Here is a 26646-nt window from a genome sequence, read left to right as displayed (position 1 = left end):
TTCCAGGGAGCTCCAACATGGGATGATAAAACCTCTGGACTTTGTCTATCTGGATGATATGGACCCTAACCCTCCTGATACATCAAACTTTGCTAGAGCAACCTCAAGAGCTGAATAAGAACCATGAAAGACAGAAATTTCAAAATGAAAGATTTATGTTTAACAGTGAAAGCTGAACTGAATCCTAAATGAACTGTTGGTGAGTGCAGGGTGCAGCATGTGTATGTTGGTGTGACCAAAAGAAAGAGTCAGCTTGAAGCACCTACCACTACACAACCTGATGTAACGAATGTGCTAGAAACATGGACACTATGCCATTGACATCACCTATACTTTCCTCAAGGGACATTTTAAAGGCTGGAGTTGGGTTCACTACTCGCCGCTATCTTAAAGCTGAGGTGGGATGAACAAGCAGAAACCTCCACGGTTGCCTATGACAGGCACCTGTCAGTCAAGCAAACATCCCCAAAAGCATTTTTCTCTTTAAGCCTCATTATCTTCTTAATGGAACAATGATCTCATAATCCCCACTGTGATGCACATTAGCAGATTTAATATTCATTTATTGTGAAAAAAATATAATTACTTTTGATTTCAAGAGAGAAGTTGGAGAAGTTTTCCAACACATTCTGGGATTTCTTGGAGCCAGTATCCTGCAGCCATTAGAGAAACGGCATTTTAAGACACCTCCACATTGGCTTTACCACTCTGCCTCACCATCACTGTGAGGTTATGTGTGCGTTTGTGTGGAAGAGGACATCATCATCATTAATTCCTCTGCAAAATATTTGACTTTTATTTTGTGGCGTTACGCTCTGCTGTCACACTTATCTTTTTTGCAAAGGGCCTCATTCGCATAACAGTATAGATTGTTTAATTCTATGTAATATTTTTGTGTATTTATTATTAATACTGATTTTGTCTATTGTCTAACAGCATTTGCAGAATGTGCGAACCATACATGAAGTTGATTTGTCCAGGCTGTATTTGGGAGTTCTTACACACACGAACACACATCACAAAAGGAACTTAATTAAGGGCCATTGCTGGCTGATTAAAATAAGTTAATTGGCACTTGTAGACTATTGAATTTCTCCTATTCAACCAACAGCAAAAGCTTTCTCTGTCCCTGGATTTAAGTGTTGTCCTTAGCTTCTGAATAGACCGTGTTGTCTGTCCCTGCCTCATTAACTGATTAAGCAATAATATGTAGAGTTTCTAATCAAGCTATTAATAATCAGTACATGAGGCCTTTGCTATGAAGTGGAAAAACATTTTCAGGCAATCTTCTTAGACACAAGCAGCCCTGTTAAAACCCTAACATAAATACTCAGTTTTGATTCACTTTATCAAATCACACATACACAAATCTAAACAGGTTAGTGCTTGTGTCAAGAGGCAACTCATAGGAGATCTTTGTATGCCGCTCCTGCTTCAGGTATGCCATAGAAGAGACCATGGTGTGTTGGGGTGTTTTGGCTGTTTGTGGTTTTAAGGGGAATTATATGAATGACTGAATGAGGGAAGGACTGCAGGAGCTTGTCTAAACCTACCAGCACCAAGGTCATGTGCTCATTAGGTGCATGTGGGATGCAGGCATATATTCAGCTCTATGATATGATGTTAGAGAAATGTATTTATGATCAACAAAGGCCTTTTAAATAAAAAAGCCTTCCACAGTACAGTCATTTGTCAGTTTAAAGGAATATTTTACTGCTAATCATGTGGACATCTAGTTTGCGCTGATGGTAAAGACATATTTACAACAACCACTTTGCGGACATTCTGGTCAGAGAGCTCGTATAGTCGTTTAAAAGAGCCTTGACTATGTAATGGATCAGGGACCCAGTATGAACCTCACTATTTACATGACACATTCACAAACTGGCTCATTGTGATTAAAATTTATATTTTTCTTCTGAGCCCAGGTTGAGCTAATGCAATTGGCTCTGCAAGTGATGGCTATTTACAGCGCATACAAGTCTCACATGACTACATGTGCAAATCACAGAAGGTGTATGCATGTACATCAAAGTGAACACAACAAATCCGATTTTCCACTTAAGAGTGTCAAATAAACCACTGTGAGCACTAGTGGTTTATTTGAATTGATAATACAGCTGTCCACACATCATATAACAAGATAGAAGACAAAAATTGATGAGACAGGGAATACAGTAATTTTGAGCAATATAAAAGGCAGACATGGTTTGGCTTTTACTGTAAAGTGGTTACCAGGATACTTGCAGTATTTTCCATTACAATTTATAACATAGAGGCATCTCAAATTTAGACTAGTTATTCAGTTGTATTCCCTAAAACACCAGTTTATTATCAATATTAGCCAATTTCCTTTTTACTGGCAGAAAATTGTTGCCTTTATGGCAGCTTTATCCTACTGAGCATTTCTCTGAGCAGCACTGGAACTGCTGGTGGATGTATCAGGGTGTAAAACTGGAACACAACACGCCTGTTATTACAGAATACATTATTGTCCTAAATGAATATAATGTAAGCAACTGAAATATTTCATTTTCATTCCTTTTTCCATTCATGGTTTTCTTGAGTTGTATTACCTTATATTGATACTAAATATTAGGAAATATTTAAGGTGAAACAGGTGAAAATGGAAGAAGATGGTACTCCTCCTAACTGTTTTCCTATTTATTTATTATAATGATGCTGACATACTGAATATTTACAAAGTTTTTACCACCCAGCCTGTTTTTCAAATATCTTGAGGCTCTGGCCTCCATGGCCTTGGAACTGGAGCCCCTGTATATTTCCCTTTTAAAATTTTGATTTCAGCTTCTAGAGGCCCCCCTCTAAATCTATACACTCAAGAGTTAAACGTGACTCAGAATCTACACACTTGAGAGCTATACGAGATTTAGTAGAGGAGTAAAGAAGGCATGAGTTACAAGCCTGTACATCTAAAATGTTGATTCCAACCTTCACTCTTAACCCACACTTCACCAGAGACATTTTACCTAACTCTAATTCTAACTGAAGATGGGGAGTTTTATCATGACCTCTTCTGGTGACTGTGTCTGTGACTTGATCAGACAGTGACACTTTTCACAGATATATATCTCCGGAAGCGCTAACACTGACTGTCACACACACAGCAGCAGACTGATACCATAGAGATGGAAGAGCCACAGCTGGGCGTAGATGAAGGTATAATAATAATGGGTACACACTGGGATTGTTCTGCACTCGGTTTTTCCACAGCAGGTGTTGTCAGCAAACTGGTGTTATTAATTACTGAGAGAAAAAAATGATCATCTCTGTGAAGCTGGCTGAGTAACAGAATATTGTAGCATTTAGGCACTGCAGACTATACACAAAACTCTAAGCCATACATTCTCGATGTAGATGAATAGTGTACATAGGCCATCCAGTAACAGCAAATTACAGTCATCTCTTCTTACGTGACCCTGTTTTTTTTATTATACCTTTGTGTGGATAGTGAAAACAACCAGGTATATAAGTTATTTTGGGTAACATCAAAACGGGATGCAGAGGTCAAATGTACCCTGCTAGTGTAAACCTCTTAGTCCTGCCTTACCATATGTAGGATATCTATTGTAATAAGGTCCTCACACACAGGTGAACCACAGCACATCCTGTAACTAATCTGATGCTGCTAGTGGGATCAATATTAACATGATATCTTTTCATGACATTACTTTGAAATGATCATTTTCAAGTACAAAATTGACTCCATATCTGGTCCAGTTTTAGTTCCCTATTTTAAGGTTACTGTTAGGCCAAATCATTTTTTAGTGTAGGTTTTGGTCATGGTTTTGCTCACTTCTGTATAAAAAGTCTCTGTGGCTGACACTAGATGAAAAACATTTCTTTTCCTACAGATTAGTATGGATTTTCCACGAGACGAAACTGGTTACACACATGCACAAACACAAGCCCAACTCTCTCCATAATTCAGCGCCAAATAATGAAGCCCAGTCTCTATTATCTCAACTGGCCAGTGGCCAAGAAAATGAGATATAAAGAGAAAGAGAATGGTGGTTGAACAGAATGCACTGTGTAAAATGAATGATCTCAGAATCATACTACATATGATTATGGGAAATGTAACCCATTTGACACAATCATTTTAATAATGCTAAGCCCTTAATTTGAACTTTGATCTGTTCTAATAGCCTGAAAGTTGGCAGGCCTATTTTGGTTTACAGTAAATTGATGCCTTGTAGATATTCAAATCAAATGACTCATCTTAGGCTGGCACTTAAATGCTGGTTTTCCCCTATGTGTGTTTTACCAGTAAATAAAGTACCATACATGCATACAAGTGGGATTTTTTTCTAAAAGGAGAAGAGCATAGGGTTTTTATTTTGTTTTCAATGTTGCTTGAAACCACAAAATCTTGGCAGATAGTAGCAGAAACCAAACAGTTTGTCACACCATCATAATGTAGTATACAGAACTGTGACTTGCAGTGTTTGCTGTATTAACACAGGTGCTTAAAAACTAATTAATAGGAATAGGGAGGAAGGTACAATGTTTATTTCTACTCTGATTTTACAGAGAGAGCATATATATATAAAATATATATTTAGTTTTAATATGATTCTGTACTTGCTTCCTTTTGAATCTCAATTTAAATGGTCTACTAAAGCAATATCATACAGATAAATAGGCTACACACATAAAGCTGAACTAAACCACAAACATATATCCCTATATGAATATTCTAAGAATATTAATGTTTCACTACAGGGTTGCGTCCAGCAGAGAGAAGAATTAATCTCTTGTCAGTAGACAGACAGAGAGAGAGAGAGAGAGAGATAGAGAAGTCCCAGTCCCATCTAATCGGATTAGGCGACTATAGGTTAACGGGCTGCTGTCTCTCTCTGCCCTACATGGGACGGTCGTGTGCGCAGCGTTTTTACTTTCTGTTGTAGCTCCACTTTTTGCTTAACCTGAATCGTATTTCCATTAATGTGCACTGGAACCGGATAACTGTAACTACAACTCAACGTGGTTTCGTTTTTGGGGGCGCGCGAAAAGAACGTCTCACTTCGTGGGGCGTTCACTGCTCAGATGGGCACAATGTCAACAACTCTCCGAAGATGACTGATGGGTAACTGCACGCGCAACATGCTTAACTAGTAGGCTAACACAGATCAAGGAGTTTGTGTGATTTAGGCTGCCGTAGGCGACGTAAGTGACTTTTTAAGTAGACCTACGGTAGTTTTATTTCGCTCCTGTCTGGAGAGACAGCCAGTCCCATGCCCTCGCCCCGCGTGCCAGACTGCACTATACCCCGAGGACAGTGCCCTAGACTCGGGGGTTAGATGGTGCTTATCACGGACGACAGGGATGGAGGAGGCGCTTCGTCGGTCCGGGTCAGACAGCGCCAGCAGCACCAAAAAGTCGGGGGAAACATCACCCAAGTCCACCCGACCATAGTCGAGGAGCCACTGTCCAACTCTGACGAGGACTACCTAGGCTCGTGCGAGGAGGACGATGAAGAGGACGACGGTGGGGAGGAAAACGACGATGAATTCGAAGAAGTTGACTTTGAGGACTTGGAGGATTGTCGGAGCATCGTTTCGGACGACTCCTTCTACCCGCCGGATGATGTGTTCGCGGACTCGGAGCGCACCCCGTCTCCGGAAAGCCCGCAACCGCTGTCTTTTTTCCAGGCGTGCTGCACCAACAACGCGGCTATCGTCCGGATAATGATACGGCATGGGGTGAGGGAGGAGGAGGTCAAGGAGAGCGACAGGAATAACAGGGTATGAAGCACATAACAGGGCCACTTTGAGTAACTTCACACAAGTTTCTAATACTTTCAGTAGTCCGCTTTGACACCACAAGTGTTAACACATGAAAACTTGGCTTGTAGGGCTATCTCAAAACAGACTAGTGTGAGGGACAATGCTTTGTTGAAGTGTTTAGTTCAGTAGCTGAATTGGCTTTTTGGTTACATAATTTATGGACAAGTTATGGGGCAAGTATTAAATTGGCCAACTCAGGGGAACTAAATCTTGTTTGTGTATTAGTACCAAACTGAGGCCTCCATCACCTTCCAGTTCAGAAGCCTCAGATTCAGTAGGTATTGAAATGATGATTGAGCTTGCTGCAGTGGCTTACTTATCTATTTCTAGGCCCATGCTGGCCTACCTCACTGAAAAGTTATTACACCAGTATCTCAAGTCTGTAACTTAAATGCAATAATTAATTAATACCCAGATTGATAATCAATCAGTTAACAATCAATATCAGACGGATAGTCTGATATTTATTGAATATATTTATTGAGTGTGGGTTGAATAAACAATTTCTTACCAGGTTGCCAGTTGGCTTGAAAATGCCACTTCATTATGTCCTTAGGTCAGTTTATTTTCACTGACACCTTTATCCTGAAAGATTTTTCATACCAAACCGGTATTTTCTGACAGGTCTGTGTATGTGTGTGTGTTGACAGTTAGTTTCGCAAGAGCAAGCAACCTCAAGCTCTATAGAAACACTGAAGTCCCTTAAGGTTAGCAGAACACACAATCCTCTGTGTGTGTGAGAGTGTGTGTGTGTGTGGTCATGCAGCCACATTTATGCATATGTGAGTGTGCATTTGACTGCATTTTTTAAATTCTGGATTTGGATTCAGTTTGTGGGAGTCCGTAGGCAAACACATTATCTACCAATGAGATGATGGCATTAGTGTGTCTAAGAGCAATTTGAACAGTCTTGTTAATGACCCAAGATGCATTTTAAAACCATAAATTCCACAATAGGGAAGTAGCAGTGCCTGTTTGATGAATGGTAGACTTTTACCAATATCAAACACTGATGTAATCATTTATATACAACTTCAGTCCGTTGACTTTAAATGACATAAACAAATGTATATTTTTCACTAAAGGTAATTTATCAAAAGAGTTACTGCTTATTGGAAAATTATTGGAAATTTTATCTGCAGTGCAATCAAAGTATGTATCCCTTTACGCCTTGTGTATTGCTTCACTCCTGCCAAAGAACTGCAGCCCAGGGCAAAGAGATAAATCCATAATGATGGAACGCTAGACTACTTTTCATTCATTCGGACATTTCACAAATAGTAATTAAATTAGCTGGCAATGGGCCCCATGCTGAACAGGAATCCCATACCTTTTATTGTATTGTATTTTATTGTATTGTTATGACTCAATGTACTTGTGTTAGGTTCATTTTTTGCCATTTTATCCAGAAAAGAGTTGACAAAGCCCTTTTTCTCATTACCAGCACATGGTTTTATATCTTCATACATGGAATATAACTGTAGTTTTTTACCATTGGCAACTAAAGAGCTCTAGTAGAGAAGTTTGGAGTGCAGTGCCTTTATTCATTTACTGTCTCCATTGAAAATTTCCCAGCTGGCCTGTGTTTTCATACTACTAACCTTACATCACAAATCTGTGTCTCTAACCTTGAGGTCACCCCCATCTCTCTTCTACTATTTCACTTTTCTATATGTCTCTCACCACCTCTCCCTCCTTATTTCTCTGTATGTATGTAATTACTGATGAGGTCATGGGAAGGAAGAGTAGGAATGTATAGAATTCTCCTCTATATGACTTGCAAGATTATTTTGGTAAGCACCCAAAAACACATGCTTGTATACAGTGTGCTAGTGTGTGCGTGTGTTGTGTGTTGTTGCATAGCCAGGATGTGTGTACTTTGCCATGCCCTGTGACCTCAGGGATGTGTCCGTACCCTGACACAATGCAGTTTAGTGTGTGTTTGTGTGTGTTCAACATCCCGACACAGATGTCAACATCCTGATACAGCAGGCAGCTTGACAATGTGATGTGCAAGACAAAGAGGGGTGTTACATCCCAGTCTTGGATATTTCCCCTTTCTCTCATCAGCAGTTTATAGGGAGATTTTCAGTGTAATGATTATGATGATGATAATGAGATTGTGTCAAATTATATTTACAGTATATGGAAGTATTGCATTATACAGTTGTAATTATCTGGTTGTACAGAACTAGTTCAAATACATATCCCTTGAAACAGGTGGAATCAATAAGAAATTTTAATGATAACCCTGATACACCAGGCCCATCTGAAAAGAGTAGGCTTTATTAATATTTTGTAGACTATATTGGAGACCTAAATAGGCTCTGAGGATGCAAAAAAGCGTGTACATTTTCCCAGTTCAGCACACATAATTTGTTGCCTCTCTTTTCTGTGGTGGCCTTCAACAGGTGGGTCAGAGGTCAGGATCAGCTACAGAATAGCAGCCCAGAAGCTGCTAGGGATTCTGTGTTGGTTGATGTTTGCCAACACAGGAGATTAACCCAGAGCCTGTGGTAAATGGTAGTTAAGGCATGTGGGTAACATAAGATGTAAGATGTGTGTATTTTGATATGTTGTGGCAATCAGGAATGGTAGATTTTTGCACCAAAGAATCCACAAGGGTCTGTTTGGCTCTGTTACATCTAATTACATCACACTGATATGGTCCAGAAAGAGGTTTCATGATTAAAAGATAAACAAACCTTTAACAATCCCTCTTGTGGAAAAAATATCTGCATCATGGCACGTATTAAGGATAAGACATGCAGAGAGGGTAGAAAAACAAATAGCCTGAAGCAACATTTGCAAAAAATGAACCTGTGTGACATAACAGGAAAGACAACGAGAACAAATGGACCTTTAGGAATGCAAAGGCAATTTGTTTAACACAGCCTATAGACTTGCATTGAACATTACAACCCTACATTTCTAGCAAATGTTCCAGGGTAACTTGAGAATAAGTTTTGAGGCTTATGAGTAAGTTAGTGTCATAAATCATCAGTCACAACTTTTGATATTATTTTTTCCAGCATGTTTCATATATCAAATGAATATATCAATATCCTCAGGCACCTCTGACCCTGTTTAGGACAGTGTGTTCCCCTTGCAGTGAATTGGATAAGTTGTCATGCTCACATGAAAACCCAATGAATGCACACACACACACACACACACACACACACACACACACACACACACACACACACACACACACACACAATCCAATAAACTTAAATGAGGCCACCCTGCCTGACTGTCTCTCTCTCTCTCACACACACACACACACACACACACACACACTCACATACACACACTCTCCTCCCGCTATAGAACACAATCAAATTTTCCAAATAGGGTGAGATCAGGTGACGAACCAGGACAGATACAGTATGTTGCAGGCACCAGGCGACAAAGTCAACCACAGTGTCTGCCAGTGTCAGACAGGCAGAAAGTACAACTGACCAACACACAGATCGACCATTAGGCCAACAGAAAGGTAGACTAAATGAGGCACAGGCAGGGAGACAGAAATTGGGCACTGCAGATGGTAACAAGCATGATGCTGCTAACAAATATAGATGAGTGGAAAAATCAAAGCGACAGTCATACACATCTGATTTGATGCAGCCATGTGAACGCTCAGCTGCAGACAGAAAGACAGTTAACAGGGAGGCTATTGACAGAAACATGGCCCAGTACGTCTGTGCCAGTGCTTCTGGTGTATGTAATTGAGGGCGGTCTAGAGTGTATTTGCCCGCGTGTGTGTGCATGTTCTTGAACACAAAGATGTACTGTAAATGCAAAACCAATGCAACGTTTTATACTTGGTTTATGCAGGCTGCAGAGATACAGGTTTTCTGCCGCTCGGATGATCTGCAGGATTTACAGTAGCTTTGACCAGTAATTATTTGGAAGTAAAAAATACAGTGTGGGTAAGTCCTTAGTCAGGAAACAAGAAGGTAGTTAGATTTATAGGTCACATTGGGAAACCCACAAGGGAAGCAGGATCGTGGTTACTCTAGCAGTGGAAGGCCAATACTAGACATTATGGGGAGATTAAACAGGTTTCTGCTTGGTTGGGATGCTATCCTAGTTGTTTTTGTGTATATGATATTGCTGCTACAGTATTTGTTAGATAATATTTGCCAAATTTTCCAGCAGTAGCAGAACGAGAAACATCACAGAGGCATAAATAGGCAGTTTGCTGAGACAGAGCTAATATCTGATTAGTCCCTTCTAATTTAAAACCTATACTTAGCAAAAACTGTGAATTGATTATTGGTTACATACTACTTACAATATCCGTGAAGTTAATTATTCCAGATTTTCTTTCATTTCAGTACCAGCTAAAGTCAGTCAATTCATCCATGCTTATCTGAAGATGCTATGTTACGTTATGTGTACTTTGGTCTGCTTTACCTGATTTGATTAAGATGCAATTAATAACATAGTTGAACATTGGTTGGGAAACCTGTATTTATTGTGTGTCTATAAGGAATTTTAAGGGTTACACTAGGCCAATTATTACAGTGTGAGAATTATTATTCTCACATTAACTATAGATACACAGTTCCGTATCTCTCCCTCCCCCCTTCTCTCTGTGTCACTCTGTCTGATACGGCTAAGCCTTTCTATTCCTAGCTCTGGATATTCCCCAGATTACTTTGTGAGTGTGTGTGTTTATTTGTGTCTTTATCTTTAAGTCTGTGAATGTGTGTCCATATGGGCTAATAATAAATTGACCAGAATTTGTGTGTGTGTGTGTGTGTGTGTGTGCGTGTGTGCATATGTGTGTGTGTGTCTGTGTGTGTGTGTGTGTATTCAGACCAGAATCCACTGATCTCTTATTGCAAATGCTAAAAAGTTCAAGTTCAACCGAAACTAAAATTCATTTTTAAGGAATCTCTATATATATCACCTTGGTTTTTTATGACGTGTACTTATTTGGTCAAAATAGTCATTACCAAAAAGACATTTACCAGTGACAGCACCTCCGTTATTGGTGTACTCCAGTGGGCATGTCTTTTTGGTACAGACTGACGACTGTTGGTACTTTAAATTTAATTGTTATCTTTGCGGCACAAAGAAATAGTTTGTTATATCACTTAATTTTCAACAGGCAGAGATCAGGGGAAACCGGTCATCTTATTATCAGGGAATATACTGTAGTTTCAAACAAACTACTTGAACGGGCTTGGGGCCAATGTTATGGTACAAAAAATATAGATATTGCCACCTACATGTATTACATTTGAGTAATCTTAAAGCAGAAGAGCATGTGTTGATACTGTAAGTATCAAGAGATCAGACCATGTGCACAGAAAAATATCACTCCACCCCACAGGGCATTTTGGCTTGAGTTCAAACATAATGCATACTACATTATACTTTACAAGCTATTATACTAGAAAAGGTCAAGAAAAACTGCACTTCCATCAAAGGGAAGTTTGGGTCTGCATTAACTTTGTGGGGAAAAAACACATTTTATGAGAACAGTTACAATCCAGTATAATGGAACAGAGGAGATTACAGTCAGGGAGGACATATGTCTAGGTCCATCAGCATCAAGTAATGAAAGCTTTAAAATTGCTGTAATTTGTTTCTTCATTTGGCCTACATACAAAATACATAATCCACCCAAAAACTATTGATGAGGATTTGAATCTCTGTCATGCTCAGTTTCACTTTACATTTTACTGTATCTCTATCTCACACGCATGCACTGCACACACACTCAGCCATCCCTGGAAGTACCTCTCTTGATTGTTTCAGGGTTGTTGAGCTACCTGGTAGTGTTGTTATTTTTATCCCTTTAGCCTCAGTGTTAGTCATGGAGTGGGTAATATTGTGTGGCACATGATTGCCTTTTCTCAATTCATTTGTGTCTCTGCAATTGTATTCTGTGTGTGCATTTCGCTCGTGCTCTTCTCTCAGATTCTCACGAACATCGCCAGCAGCCACTGATTAAGTGCATCAGAGCCCAATAGATGTAACAAATATCACTGTGCGTATGATAGGCATGTGCTGAGTAGAAAACTAGAGCCTGGGAGAAAAAGGTTTTTAAAAAGTTGCTAATGTTTTTTGCGTATTTGTGCGTTTGTGAGAAAGGTTCAAAGAAAAAATAGGACATTGTCAGACAATTGAGATTGCTCCAGACATGCTGCAGGGCATGCTGCTGAAGTACACCACAGCAAGGCTGGAGGGTTGCCAAGAATGTGTGTGTGTGAGAGAGAGAGAGAGAGAGTGAGAGAGAGACATAGACACGGTCTACATGTGTGTGTCTAACCAGACAGAGCAATCTGGAGCTGTGCCAGCGTAACTGAACTTTTTCCAGACAATCCACCAGTTACTCCACAGGACCGCTCCACCTTTTCCCCTTAAAACTCTCAGGGCTGACAACACTAATGTGACTACACCTCCAGCTGGCTGACAGCCTGGCTTGTTTTAGCCAAAAGTTAAAGTTCAGTTTGTCTTACAAGTGAAAAAACATCTACTGTAAATGTACTGTAAATGCTGCAAGGCATCGTTTTAACTGAACCAAAAGCGTAGATGCTATTTTTTAAATAAGAAACCATGTGTTCAGTCTGATATATATTAACACAAATACAGGCAGTGGTGGGACAGTCCTACCCACACTTTGACAAAAAGCTGTAATTATAGGATTTATCAGACCATCACATGTGTTGGGAATATTGGCACTGTATTGTCTTGAAAAATGTGAGTGTTCGATTGGTTGATGTAACATGATGCTGATATAGCCTTGATGCTGGTTAAATTAAGGATAATTGAAACATTATGCTACCTGAGAAATCTGTGTAAGATTTATGTCCTATTTAAGTGTAGGCATTTTTCACAAGGTTTTTATGTTTTGACTTCTACTTGAATAGAGATATTGTTTAGAATGTAGAGATACACATATAACTCTGTCCTTTCGCACACCATGTCAGTATAATGTGTGTGTGTGTGTGTGTGTGTGGGGGGGGTAGATATAGAGGAGGTTGACAGTCTTTGTAAGTTTTCTATAAACCTTCAAGCCCTCTCTGTACCAATCTTTTGTCATTATTATATTATATTTAGACAAAACTTTTCACATCCATACCAGAGTTTGAAAGAATAATTAACTGGAGTAACACAGTGTTCTTGGGAACCAGGACTAAAAACTTATCATGCCAAGAGCTGCAAAGCATCAATAGATTTCACGAGTGCTCTGAAGAGAACATCATGTCACAGAAGCAGGTTCACGAATCAAGTCTGCTCAAGGAATATTAAATGTGGAACAAATTGTAACAACTATAATACTTCACTCTTGCCAGTAAAGTTTGAATTTATTTCTTAAGTATGATTTTTAACTCTTTGTGGCACAGATCTGATATTCACATGGCATTAAATATGTACAAACAAGTTTAATACCCCATGATAGTTGATACTGCTTCTTTTTTTAAATCCCCATGTCTGTGCTGGCACACTTCAAAAAACACAGAACATGTACTTTCATCATCATCGTTTATACTTTTAGGTTATGTGCAGTGTGACATAGCCTGATGACCTAAGGCAGTGCAGTTGTCTGATTTTTACCACCCTCTATTTTAGCAAAGCTGGTTAAATCTCAAGAAATACATTAATTGGAAAACCCTTAGCACTCTCCGTTACTCTCAGCAGGCACCTGTAGCAGAATACATAAATGTTTTGCATGCATCTGCGTGATGCATGCATCTGCGTGTGTTTCGACATGGAGTAGGTCTGACTGGTTGACCTTTCCAGCACACCTGGCTTTCATAAAGCACTAAGTAAGAGCCCCGTTAGAGTCTGCTAGCTTGCCAATTAATAGGTCGTTATGAACGACTTTGACTTTGTTGCGAATAAAACATTTTTACGATAGCTCCAGCTTCAAGTTGTGAGCCTGCATACACTGTCTTAAAAAAACTACAAAGCCTGTTGACATTGTTTAGTTTTGTTGTCTACTCTTCATCTTTTGCATGGAGTTGAAATACAGTAATACAATCATTTACCCATTTTAACCAATTGAACACCAAGAATATCATGTATTTCACTTCTCACATTGAAAACATTCAGTTTGAAGGCAGATTTAAATGCAGTACATGTAAGTTTTATGCCTTTAATGGAACAAAACAAAAGACACCTGTGACTGCAGAAAAAAGACACAGTATTATTGCTCTAAGGAATGAAAGGTTGTCGTACAAAAAATTCCATATGCTTTCAAAAGTCATCTAGAAACCGAAAACCGAAAGAAAATATGACAGACTATATGCTGTGCCTACTATACTGCATGTTTAAAACAAATAGACAGCATCGTCTCATCAGCTATCAACTCATAAATATACAATTTATTGTCTCCTACAGGTGTCTAATTAGAGTTTTCAAAATCTAAGCCATTTCTTGTAAGAATTAGATAATTTCCAATAAAATAATACATTTATCTCATCACATTAATCCCATCATTTACATACATATATAGACTAATTTGTGAATTTTGACTTCCTGTAGGAAAACATGTATGTACACTGTGTATATGATATGTCAATTGAGAACTCTGTGTTCATGAATTCCCCCCCCAAACTGTCTTCTCTCTCTGGTGTTAACTTGTTTGTCTTGGCTGACGAAGTGTGCACCTTCCGGAAAGTACCATACTTTTCCAAGAGTTTTCCAGGACTCACACACTCCCAAACTCACACTTGTCCACATGCACATAAAAGGGTTCCTGTCCTGGCATGAACACACACACACACATGCGCACAAACACGTACACACAAGTACACAACAACATTAGACGGGGAGACAGGTTATTTTTCCACTGAGTTCAAGGCGGTTCAGTTCTCAGTATAAAGACAACAGATGTCGTATTTATTCAGGGATATTAGTTTTGAAAGATCCCCTGGTCCTACTGACACTGCCATGATCGCATTTTTCTTCATACTACTTCCTATATATCAGCACTTACTGCAGTTTTGCTTCATCTCCTTTGGCAAGTTTTTTTTTTATTTCTGAACATTTTTGCTGATTCTAAACTTAAGCCTCTTTCCCTTTCCCTCATCTTTTAACTCCTCTTTCTCCTCTCCTGTCACTTCCTGTCTCAGATAGGGCTGTTGGTTGCGTGTTACCAAGGTTACGTGGACGTTGTCATAGCACTGTCTCAGTGTCCGTATCTGGATGTCAACTGGCAGGACAGCGAGGGAAACACAGCTCTCATCACTGCAGCTCAAGCAGGTAACACACACCCACACACACACACACACACACCGGACACAGTAGTATATCACTGGCTTAGTTACATACACACAGATGCTGACAGAATGGTTCACAGTACTGTTGGACACATGCACGCACAGATACAAATATACACACACAGGCAGTTTGGCACTAATGCTGACACAGATGAACACACACACATGAACATTAAAAACACAAGTCTGCACTCACTGTACTCTGCTAGCTTTTTGAAAGAGAAGTGATGAGTGTGTTGTGTGAAAGCGAATAAGAACCAGCCATATAGATGTGGATCTTGCCTATCCAAAATACGATGGGCAAGTGTGAATGAACATTTGGCAGCTCTTATCCAAGCCAATGATATGATTACAGACTGCGCATTGTGATCTACAGTAACTATTGTCCGTCCCTCTGTTCTTCAAGGCCACATAACAATCACCAACTATCTGCTCAACTACTACTCTGGGCTGGACATCGAGAGGAGAAACTGCCACGGCTTCACCGCTCTGATGAAAGCTGCCATGCAGGGAAGGGTGGAATGTGTGCGCTCTCTCATGATGGCAGGTGAGGAAAATGTGTCTAATTACACTAAATGTACACAACGCTGTAGCAATCAGAAAGGAGGAAATTACACAAATGATTGTCAAAATCAGAAATCTGGATTTTATAAATTACCTGGATTTTTTTGGCGGATTTTACTGATTACAACCACAAAAGTTGTTTATTCTGCCATTACTCTGCCATCAGGGCAGCTCAGAAAACTATGAACAGATTTTCAGAAAATTGGTGGACAGATGGACAATTTGAATAAGTTTTGGCAGTGACCCAGATTTGTGTTATTAGATGATTATTCTCTGTGAAACTAATGGAGAGATTTGATACCAAATCATCAAGATGGGGTTAACTTTAATGATGGGAATGACATATTTAGATACATTTTCCAACATGTTTATTTTGGCATTTTTTGCACTTATACACCTCTATTAACAGGCCCTGTTAGAGTTGTATGAGGGTAGTGTGCATGGGTTGTCCTGAGCACACCAAGACAGATAGCAGCATTTGGACACAAACTTATAAATCTTCAGTCATTTTTTTGCTCTCCCCTTCACTTCTGAGTACATGTAACTCTTTCTAAACTCCACCTTCTTATCTTTTAACTATCTTTGTGTATCCACCTTCTGCTATGTCCTTTCATTGACATATTTAACCTTCTTCGTGGTGTCCACCAGGAGCTGCCCTGAATGCCAGGGACTTTGGCCGCCACTTGACTGCCAGGGAGTGGGCCATTTTTACGGGCCGTTATGAAACTGCTTGGGTGATGACGCGTCTGATGGAGCGGCCCTGTGCCCGCCAGTACAGTGATACGTACAGGTAAACTCATAGCTGGCTCACATTGTTTCTCTGTACAGTATGTCTGTCTGTCATGGGCAATTATCTCATATACCAATATCTGAAGAAGTGATGCATTTCATCACTGCATTGCAGTATCAAAAGTATTCAAAACTGTGTTCCAAGGGAGAGAGATGGAAGGCAAGCAGATTTTCATGTATAAACATAGAAAATTATTAAGTGCTGCCATGTGTAGTTATGATGTACCTTTTTACCTTGAGGCAGTTATTTTGTGTATAAGTCCTTTTCTCTGATTCTTAACTTGGGCAAATCCACAACTCATCATCTTGATGAGCTGTTTGATGAACGCAGTCTATCCCTGCCAGCTGGCTTTGTAGAAAACAAATAATCCTGACTAGCATTCTAGCTATGTAGTTATGTACAAATCATCTCCTCTTCAGTGTTTCTGGACAGGTCTTGCCTATAGGCTATTTGTTGCAAGAAGGTTTAAAAAAAAGCTCTGTGTTGTAGATATAAGGAGGGCCATTTAAGCATTAGAAAGGGAGAAAAATATAGGGTGACGGAGTAAATTGCATGGAACTACCCATCCCATGTACAGAACATATAATATTACACATGCATCAAGCAACACAAAAACGTAACACAAAAGTAACCTTAAGAGAGGCTATGACTTACTTTATGATGTTGAAGAGTAAACCTTACAGTGCCTCTGTGCAGTGGATTTATATCAAATTTACTCTCCCAGTCTAGAGTGGCCCCCACTGGCATCACTGGTAGCTAAAGCCCAGGAGCCCCGTGGCTGTCTGAAGCGCCTGTCGGATACCGTGCGAAATGTCTTCAACATCGCGAATGTCACTAACCCAGAGGAGGAAGGTGTCATCGACCACATGGTTTCTATTACAACTGCCATGAGGAGCCCTTTCATTGCTGTGGCATGCCATACAGTGAGTAATTAAGCTATAGAGATCATGTTTACTCTTCATAATCCACTTATTCATTAATCAGCATTAAACTGTATCCCACGAGATCCAAGAGCACATCTACCCCAACCCACATGTTCCTCACTTACACCAACAAGCATTTTGCAAATGTAAGCTGAGATAAGGTGAAGAAATGAGTAAACAGGCAACTACTTTTTGTGATAAGGAAGGATTTTTATATAAAGTTGCTCTCGTCTGCATTTTTCCTGATGGTGTCTGCACATACTCAGTACAGTTTGGGATATCAGGGCTCATTTTCTTATCTTTAGATGGAGCCAAACATTCTTGAATAATGTGGAAATCACTGTCCACAGACTTGAAATTTGACTGAACAGTCGATATTTGTGTGCTTTTACATTTGTGTGCTTTTACATTAGTGTGCGAATTACTTCTGTTTTTATAAATAATATAATAATACTTTATTTATAGAGCACTTATCAAAACAAAGTACAAAGTGCTTCACAAAGAGAGAAATAAAATACCACAGTGAATGCTAAAATATAAAAGAAATAAAATACATAAAAGCAATAAAATAAACAGACAGCTCAGGTAAAATCAGGATATGCTTTCCAATAAAAATGTATTTTGAGAAGAGACTTAAAAGAAGACACTGACTCAGACAACCTAATTTCTTCGGGCAAGTTGTTCCAGAGCCTCGGGGCCCTGATGGAAAAAGTTCAGCCCCCCTTTGTTTTCATCCTGGACTCAGGATGAAAACAGGAACAGACAGAAGACCCCTGCCTGAAGATCTCAAACTACGTGAAGGTTCATAAGGGATTATTACGAGGTCTTTTGATTAAGACAAATGAACAGACTGTTACAATAATCAAGGCCTGAGGAGATAAAAGCATGTACAGTTTCTGCATCAGTAAGATTTAAAATAGATCTGATTTTTGCAATGTTTCTGAGGTGATAAAAACATGATTGGACAAGCTTTGTGATATGTTGCTCAAAACATAAATTGCTATCAAACAGGACTCCAAGATTTCTTGCTACAGGCTTGATATGTTGTGACAGGTAGCCAGTAGATGGCAGTATTTGTTTAGTGATGTGTTGGGGCCCAATAACAAGTATTTCAGTTTTATTTGAGTTGAGCTGTAGAAAATTTATCGACATCCAATTTTTTATGTCAGACAGGCAGTCCTGCAGAGAACCATACTAAGGTCAGTGGGCGTGACAGGGAGGTACAACTGTGTGTCACCCGCATAACAATGAAAAGAAATCCCATGTCTGCATATGCCATTACCCAAGGGAAGCGTGTATAAGGAGAACGGTATCGGACCCAGAATTAAACCTTGAGGCACACCGAACTTGATATGGGAGAAGGATGACATGAAGTTATTAATGCTGACACAGAATTGCCAGAGATGCCCACCCAGTGCCACAGTCTATCTAAAAGAATGCCATGATCAATAGTGTCAAAGGCAGCACTTAAGTTTTTGTTTATATTAGTAGGATGTAGTAGCTCTATCGCTGCAGTTTCATAGAATCTATGTGTAAATATACTCCAAAATAAGACGGTGTAGTCCCTCATTCGTCCAGGAGTGTTCTATCGTAGAAAAGGTTTCAATCGTAGTCATCTGGACACTGTTTTCAGACTCAAGACGTTTCGGCTCCCATCTGGAAGTCATTCTCAATTGTGAAAAAAATTGGACGGGAACTGGAAATTTAAGCTACTCTGAGTTACATAAGCCCTGCCCTCAGGAAGGAATCTGCCTGAGTATCCGTTAATAGCTAGTTTCACCTGAAACTGACCTAATAGTTCCCAAGATGGCCCAGTAATCAGTAATCAGGCCTATTGTTTTCTGGCTGCATCTACTTCATCACTGTTAAGTGCCTGATTAGCATGTGATAGGCGTGACCAATACACTCTGATAGACTTTGGGCAGATTAAATCTCAGACCACCATTTCTGTTCAAAGAGGGGTTCTCTTTTTTCACAAAAATGGCTTCCTTGACGCCCCGTTCAAACCAACTGTTCTCTCTACTTAGAATTTTCACCTCGCTGTCATCAAATGTGTGGTTTGTAGCTTTTAAATGCAAATGCACGGCGCTCTGTAATCCTGAGTTAGCGTGTCGTCTGTGCTGATAAAGTCTTTTGCGAAGTGGCTGTTTGGTCTCGCCTATGTACTTATATATATATTCTTGGGCTCTGTGTTGTTCATTACAACACAGAGCCCAAGAAGTGCCCACCGGCTCAGAGGGTAAGAAGAAAGAGGAAAGGCATGTCCAGAATGCACTCTCAGCCTGTGGTTATCCTACTTGGGCTATCAACAAAGTTAAAAGAGCCAAAAAACAGGACAAAAGTGTAACTGAACCAAGAAGGAACGGTCTCTCTATTTCTTATGTATCTGGACTGTCTGAAAAACTACAAAGGATCTTTAGACAGCACGATGTTCCTGTCTTCTTTAAACCAGGCAACACTTTAAGACAGAAACTCGTTCACCCTAAGGACAAGTTACCCACACAGAAACAGAGCAATGTTGTCTACTCCATTCAGTGCAGTGAGGAAAACTGCAAAGAACGGTACATAGGCGAGACCAAACAGCCACTTCACAAAAGACTTTATCAGCACAGACGACACGCTAACTCAGGATTACAGAGCGCCGTGTATTTGCATTTAAAAGCTACAAACCACACATTTGATGACAGCGAGGTGAAAATTCTAAGTAGAGAGAAGAGTTGGTTTGAACGGGGCGTCAAGGAAGCCATTTTTGTGAAAAAAGAGAACCCCTCTTTGAACAGAAATGGTGGTCTGAGATTCAATCTGCCCAAAGTCTATCAGAGTGTATTATCAACTTGGTCACGCCTATCACATGCTAATCAGGCACTTAACAGTGATGAAGTAGATGCAGCCAGAAAACAATAGGCCTGATTACTGATTACTGGGCCATCTTGGGAACTATTAGGTCAGTTTCAGGTGAAACTAGCTATTAACAGAAAATCAGGTAGATTCCTTCCTGAGGGCAGGGCTTATGTAACTCAGAGTAGCTTAAATTTCCAGTTCCCGTCCAATTTTTTTCACAATTGAGAATGATGGGAGCCGAAACGTCTTGATTCTGAAAACAGTGTCCAGATGACTACGATTGAAACCTTTTCTACGATGTAAATATACTAATATTAATATTGTGATAATGATGCTATTAAAGGATAAATCACTAATTTAATGACACTAATTTAGCTTTTATCAACAAATTCTGCTTTTTCATAGGATTAGTTTATAATAATTAAAGGATATAATTAACGCCAGCCTTATCTGATAAGCAGGTTATTCATGCAAGATTACCAGTACTGAAATACTGCGAACAAAAGGGAGAATGAGCACTGCTTTTTGTTAATAAAACACCCAGAATTCTATTACTATCACTAGTTTTGCTACTGCAGTGCTACTAATATTACACTACTGATATTATAACTAGTAATACTAATCACAGACTGTTGATTTTGTTTCAGGTGTGTCCTGACAGCCCCCCAAGTGTGGGCATACGGCGCCATGCAGTTCCTGAGATCATCCGCCAGCAGCGTGCCAAGGAGCTCCGCTCCATCGACCCTGACAGGGTGGACAGCCACCTCAAACTCTTCCAGAACTCCCGGGTCACACTGGTGGCCAAGAACTCAGTAGAACGCAGGGCCAGCCTTCAGGCCCAGAGTCTGGTGCCTCGACAGAGGAGCTCCAGCCTGGGCATCGTGGCTCATAACGAAGCCCTGGAGCTGCGGAGAACCAGCCTGCTGCCCGTGCACATGGTGCTGAGGAGGAGCAGCGTCAGGCCAGGGTTCAGCATCCCCAAAGTGAGGGTGTCCAAGGCCCCCACGCCCACTTATGAACCAGAAAAGATCCGGAGGAAGAGCAGCACCAAAGATGGAGGGGGGCAGCTGCTGCAGATACCAAAGTGGCGGTACAAGGAGCTAAAAGAAGAAAGAAGGAAAGCTGAGGATGCTGAGAGGAGGAGACTGGAGGCTATAACCAAGAGACACCTTGCTGCCGGGAAAAGGAAATAATATCATTGCCTCGGAGTATGTTATGGACACTGCCCCAAAGAGAGACAAAATCTGGACAGACCATAAAGTTGGACAGATTTGGCTTTAATGTTTTTCTCAATATATGTGCTCAGGGTGAGCTTAGAATTACCAGCAATGTTGCTAAAAGAGGACAGAAGACTGAAGTTTGCTTTTGTCTGCTCAGTTTTGCAAGGGGGATGCCGGTTGGCCTCTTAAAAATGGCTGCTGAAGCATTAGAAGTGTACGATGCTCAGTGTCCTTTATGATGTCAGACAGTGAATACCCAGGAGATTTGATACTTGAATGTTTTTAGCTAACTTATTTTTCATATTTATTGCTTTTTAATGGATGGCCAAGTCTATATGGTTTTGTAGTGTGTTACGCTGTATTGGAGCAGAAGACACTTCTTAACACACATTCTTTCAGACTGTAACCACAGCAGAAATGTGTTCATCATTCTGCCTAAAAAATGGAAGCTTTTATTAAAGATGTTATGGAATAATGTCTTTAAAAGATTCAGTGGAGAATACTAATGGGTGTGTCATATTGACTGAGAAAGCTAAACTCAAGCTTATATAGAATCTAATGGCATTTGACAGCAATGTTTTTAGATGCTTTTTGTTTTACTTTATAATGACCCAAACCCTTGAATGTATTTCACATATATATTTTATATTAGAGATTTTAATGCTTTTTGATGACAAACTTTTTATTTTTTAATCCATATGAACTTTTTTCACATACTGATATACAAACAACTATGTTTTGTAGTCTTAATGTTTGAGACCAAGACTGAAATGTAGAGCACTATTGTGATGTAACACTTAAATCTTACCATGTGGGAAGAAAGTTCAAACTCTTCCCAAATGTTTGGATTGCAAAATGACATTAACACTGGTTATAATAGTGATAAACTAACAAGATGTTGAACTCTAAGATGTGTGAGTTTGGTGTATACAGGGTACAGATGATGGGAACAAAATAAACACTTCTGCTAACGGTGACTGTGGATGTGATTGTGACTGAGCCAAATATTGATGCTTTCCTGCTGTTATCATTTCAAATGCCTCAGCCATGTTATGTTGGAAAGTTAATAAGAAAATGATGGGATTTTTTTTTTGCTCTTCTTGATTTTCATAAAACATCTTAGCATTGGGGGCATGTGTTTCATCCAGTAACAATTACAGAAAAAAAAACAACAACTCAGTAGTGATATTAGTTTGAGAAATCAGGGTGAGCCTCGATCAATGTGATAGTACACTCGAGCCTCGATCAATTCTACTTTATGTAGAATTGAAGTGATAATCCCTAACATATGGACCCTCTGATAAAAACAGCCAATCCATTATAGAGCAAGAGGTCTGCTTCCTGTTTTAACATTAGAACAGTGAAAATAATGGGGCAAAAAATAGCCATGAGTATAAACATGCAGAGCCACGGGGAGAGCAGCGACATAACATTGTCAGGATTTTTGAGAGCACAATTTCACGGTCCTAACTCCTCATGGCGATTGCAGCTTAAGTGCCATCCAAGAGTGTGTGTCTAATATACATGGTGATGAGTTGCTAACGGGTTACAAGGGTTACTGCGCAGCCAAATCATTCCTTCAAATAAACTTCATTGACTTCAGAGTGGCAATCTGCTTAGATACAGCCCAGAGGAAGCCATTTGAACATGACAAAAGATGAACAAACTGCACATTTACTGAACTCTGCACTTAGCAAAGTGGTTGCAGGATTAACATATTTACTAATAACGTAAGCTGGCAATGAAGTATCATGGCCAACAATGTCTACTGTGTGCAGTTTGAAAGCATTTTCACAAGGTTTCTACAGTATTTCTGTAAACTGCTTCTTTGGCATGCAGAATGAAGCTGAGATACCTTTACATTCATCACATGCTTATATGTTTGACAGGCTATTGAATTCTGGTCAGGACTGTGTTATTTGTGCATAATGTGTTTGTGTTTTGTTCATCTATTCCAAATGGACTCATACAGAGTGTGGAGGAATGAACTGTTGTGTGTGTGTGTGTGTGTGTGTGTGTGTGTGTGTGTGTGTGTGTGTGTGTGTGTGTTGTGTGTGTATGGGAGAGAGACAAAACCTATTAGCCCTGAATGCATCAGATAATATTTAGGTCATTGTTGTAGCTCAAACAGCTGTTGGTTTAGATTGTAACCTGAGATTATAAGGCGCCACAGGCTTGGTCAGCGATTCCCCATCCTGCCCTCCTCCCCCATGGACCCAAATCCCTCATAGAAATTCAGAAGTGGCCAAATAAACAGGGCACTATCCACTGATAGAATGACAGCTATTATGTCATACAGTGATGCTAAAGGCTGGGATTTGACAGGATGACCTGATTCAGATCAGCACTCATTGAGTGCTTCTGTCAAACCTGTGAATTTGGGGGAATCCTTAGTTGGGGCTCTCTACTGGTGGTTTTTGTTACAACACTTTTACAACACTGTTACAAGTCCTGCATTAAAATCTACAAAGTACATATGTATTAGCATTAACATATACTTAAAGTACCAAACATTCGACTAATTTCCAAACAATATATATTATATCACTTGATTATAATTACTGATGCATTAATCTGTAAGCATCCCCAATGTTTGTATGTTAAGGGGTGTAACATTTTTACTGATTGAAGTTAATAATGACCAATGAAATTATCTGTAAGAACAATAATGCAACAACTGAAGTATTGCATTATTGTTACTTTATTTAAATAATAATAAGCAAAAATTATGTAATATTTTGATTGCATTCATTAGATTAACATGTAATATTGCATCTTGATAGGTTATATGATGTGGTAGTTAGCACATTGTAATATACATCGCAACTCTGAAATACCAGATGTAGAACTGACATTGGAATATTTCACAAATTCATTACTTGCTATCATTGATAAACATGCTCCTTTTATAAAGTTTAGGGTTAAAGATAGATCAAGGCCCTGGTTCTCCACGGAATTATCAGTGATGTTCAAGGCAAGGGACAAAGCCTGGGCTCTAGCCAGGCGTACTGGTGAAGCAGCCCATTGGCTGACTTTTCGGCAACTCAGAAATAAATGCACATCCTCCTTGAGAAAAGCCAAAGCAAATTATCACATAGAATTAATCTCTTATTCTTTAAGCAGTAAATGTAAATAAAAACAAATCCTCTATATCTATTCCTTCTCATGTTACGTTTAATGACTGCCAAATAAATAAGACATCAGAGATTTTCCATGCTTTCAACACACATGCTGGAAATCAGTTTGTTATGATATACTCAGGATCTGCTCTTAATAGCAAGCCTTTGGCTCATGTGCCCTCCTTAAACCGCACCTCTCAGTTCACTCTACAGGCTGGAAATCTGCACATGTAGTCCTACTGCGTAAGGGTGGTTATAGAAGTGATCTTAATAACTATCGGCCAATTTCCAAACTGTCCTGTCTTGCTAAAGTCCTGGCATCATTAGTTAATAATCAGCTCAAATCTTTCCTCTCAAGAAATTCGGTATTATTTCCACTCCAGTCTGGTTTCAGCTAAACAGTTTTGTGTTGACAAAGGGAAATATTGTGCTGCCCTCTTTGTTGATTTATCAAAAGCATTTGACACTGTTGATCATGCTATGCTGCTACAGAGTCTATGTGATATTGGTTTAGATTATAAGTCCTGTAAATGGTTTCAGGACGACCTGTCTCATAGACAGCAATGTGTGATTTTGGGAAATGATCGTTCTGTATTTCTACCACTGTCAAAGGGGGTTCCACAAGGTTTCATTTTGGGTCCTGTCTTGTATTATTATTAATAACAGTATTACATCCTTTATAATAAATTGTAATGCCCATTTTTATGCGGATGATACAGTTATGTATTGTTTTGCAAATACTGCACACTCAGCCAATGAGGTACTACAACAAGCCTTTGACAAATTGCAAGATGCATTTTTTTTTAATATGAAATTAGTCTTGAATGCAAGCAAGACTAAATACTTGCTTTTTTCTAGAGCCAGAGATATTATGGACAATAGTTTGCATATTACCGCTATGAATGGACAGAGTATTGAGAGGGTTTCAGAGTACAAATATCTTGGGATCTGCCTGGATCAAAAAGTTACATTCAAATTTCACATTGACACACTTGTCAGCAAGCTACGACAAAAATTTGGATATATGTACAGAAACAGAGCTAATTTCCCAATGTCAGTAGGAAGAAGATAATTGAGGCCATCGTCTTGTCTGTCTTGGATTATGATGTTATCTATAGACATGCCTCTGCCTCCACTCTTAAGCCTCTGGATTCAGTTTATCACTCCGCCCTAAGATTTATTACTGGTGACAGTTATTCTACTCATCATTGCATCTTATATGAAAAGGTTGGGTGGGCATCTCTAACAGTAAGATGTGACAGGTATTGGTTTCTATTTATTTATAAAGCCCTTAATGGCAACTTGCCACAATATATCACTTCCTTATTTAACTGGTCCCACAGTCATTATTTGACTCGATCTAGTGACTGACTGGTTGAAGCTCGATGTCCCGCGTGAAAACACTAAATGTGGGAAAACTGCTTTTGGTTTATGTGCTGCACACACTAAGAACATTTTACAACACACACTAAAACTCAACACATTTGTACCTATAGGTCAATTTAAAATCATGATTACAAACTATTCTGCACTTGAATGTAATTGTTTTTAACAGAGTTCTGTTGCTGTCTGTTTGTTTTCTCGTTACTTATTTTTTGTGTGTATTTATTCTGTTTTGTACTCTGGACATCATTGAAAATGAGGGCATGCCCTCCATGATTCCTCGAGATTTAAATAAAGGTTGAATGAAAGCATTCTTGCTCAAATCTTAAATATCAGATATGAATGATCTTAAATATGTATTATATGTGCCATGCAATAAGTAAGAAGTAACGCTAAGCAATATCTGTGTATATATATTAGACTGAAGTTTAAAAAGCTAATTAGAATTGATTGAATTATTTAATTTCTCTCTGGCAAACTGAATAGTCACATCTGAGGCTTTATTTATAAACAATACAAGCTTAAAATATATAATCCTTATGGTCACAATGAATTTCTACATATTTTCTCTGATTTAGCAAGAACTAAATGTAATCTATCCCTCAAGGTATGAGAGCTATATCATTTCTATTTCTTTTTTTAGTATTCTTTTTAATGTGATGCAATCAAGGATAGAGTAGGTCCCTCTTAATGAATTCCATTTCTGAAAAGCTGCAAAGTATGAATAAATGAAAATGTCTCACAATTCAAT

The 26646-nt window shown here is 39.3% G+C and overlaps 1 protein-coding gene across 1 annotated transcript; it reads left to right on the top strand.

Annotated features, from left to right (window-relative positions):
• Positions 1-4835: 4835 nt before the first annotated feature.
• Positions 4836-22370, top strand: ankrd33ba (ankyrin repeat domain 33ba). Its single transcript, XM_044176698.1, has 6 exons — positions 4836-5768; positions 14909-15038; positions 15462-15602; positions 16268-16409; positions 17134-17332; positions 20821-22370. Exons 1-6 carry the CDS (start codon positions 5325-5327, stop codon positions 21364-21366), a joined length of 1602 nt encoding a protein of 533 aa, XP_044032633.1. The 5' UTR covers positions 4836-5324; the 3' UTR covers positions 21367-22370.
• Positions 22371-26646: the final 4276 nt, after the last annotated feature.

This window comes from Siniperca chuatsi, linkage group LG19, assembly GCF_020085105.1.
Source record: "Siniperca chuatsi isolate FFG_IHB_CAS linkage group LG19, ASM2008510v1, whole genome shotgun sequence".
NCBI lineage: Eukaryota > Metazoa > Chordata > Actinopteri > Centrarchiformes > Sinipercidae > Siniperca > Siniperca chuatsi.
Note: the sequence above shows the minus strand (reverse complement) of the source record. Positions and strands in the feature narration are given on the sequence as shown.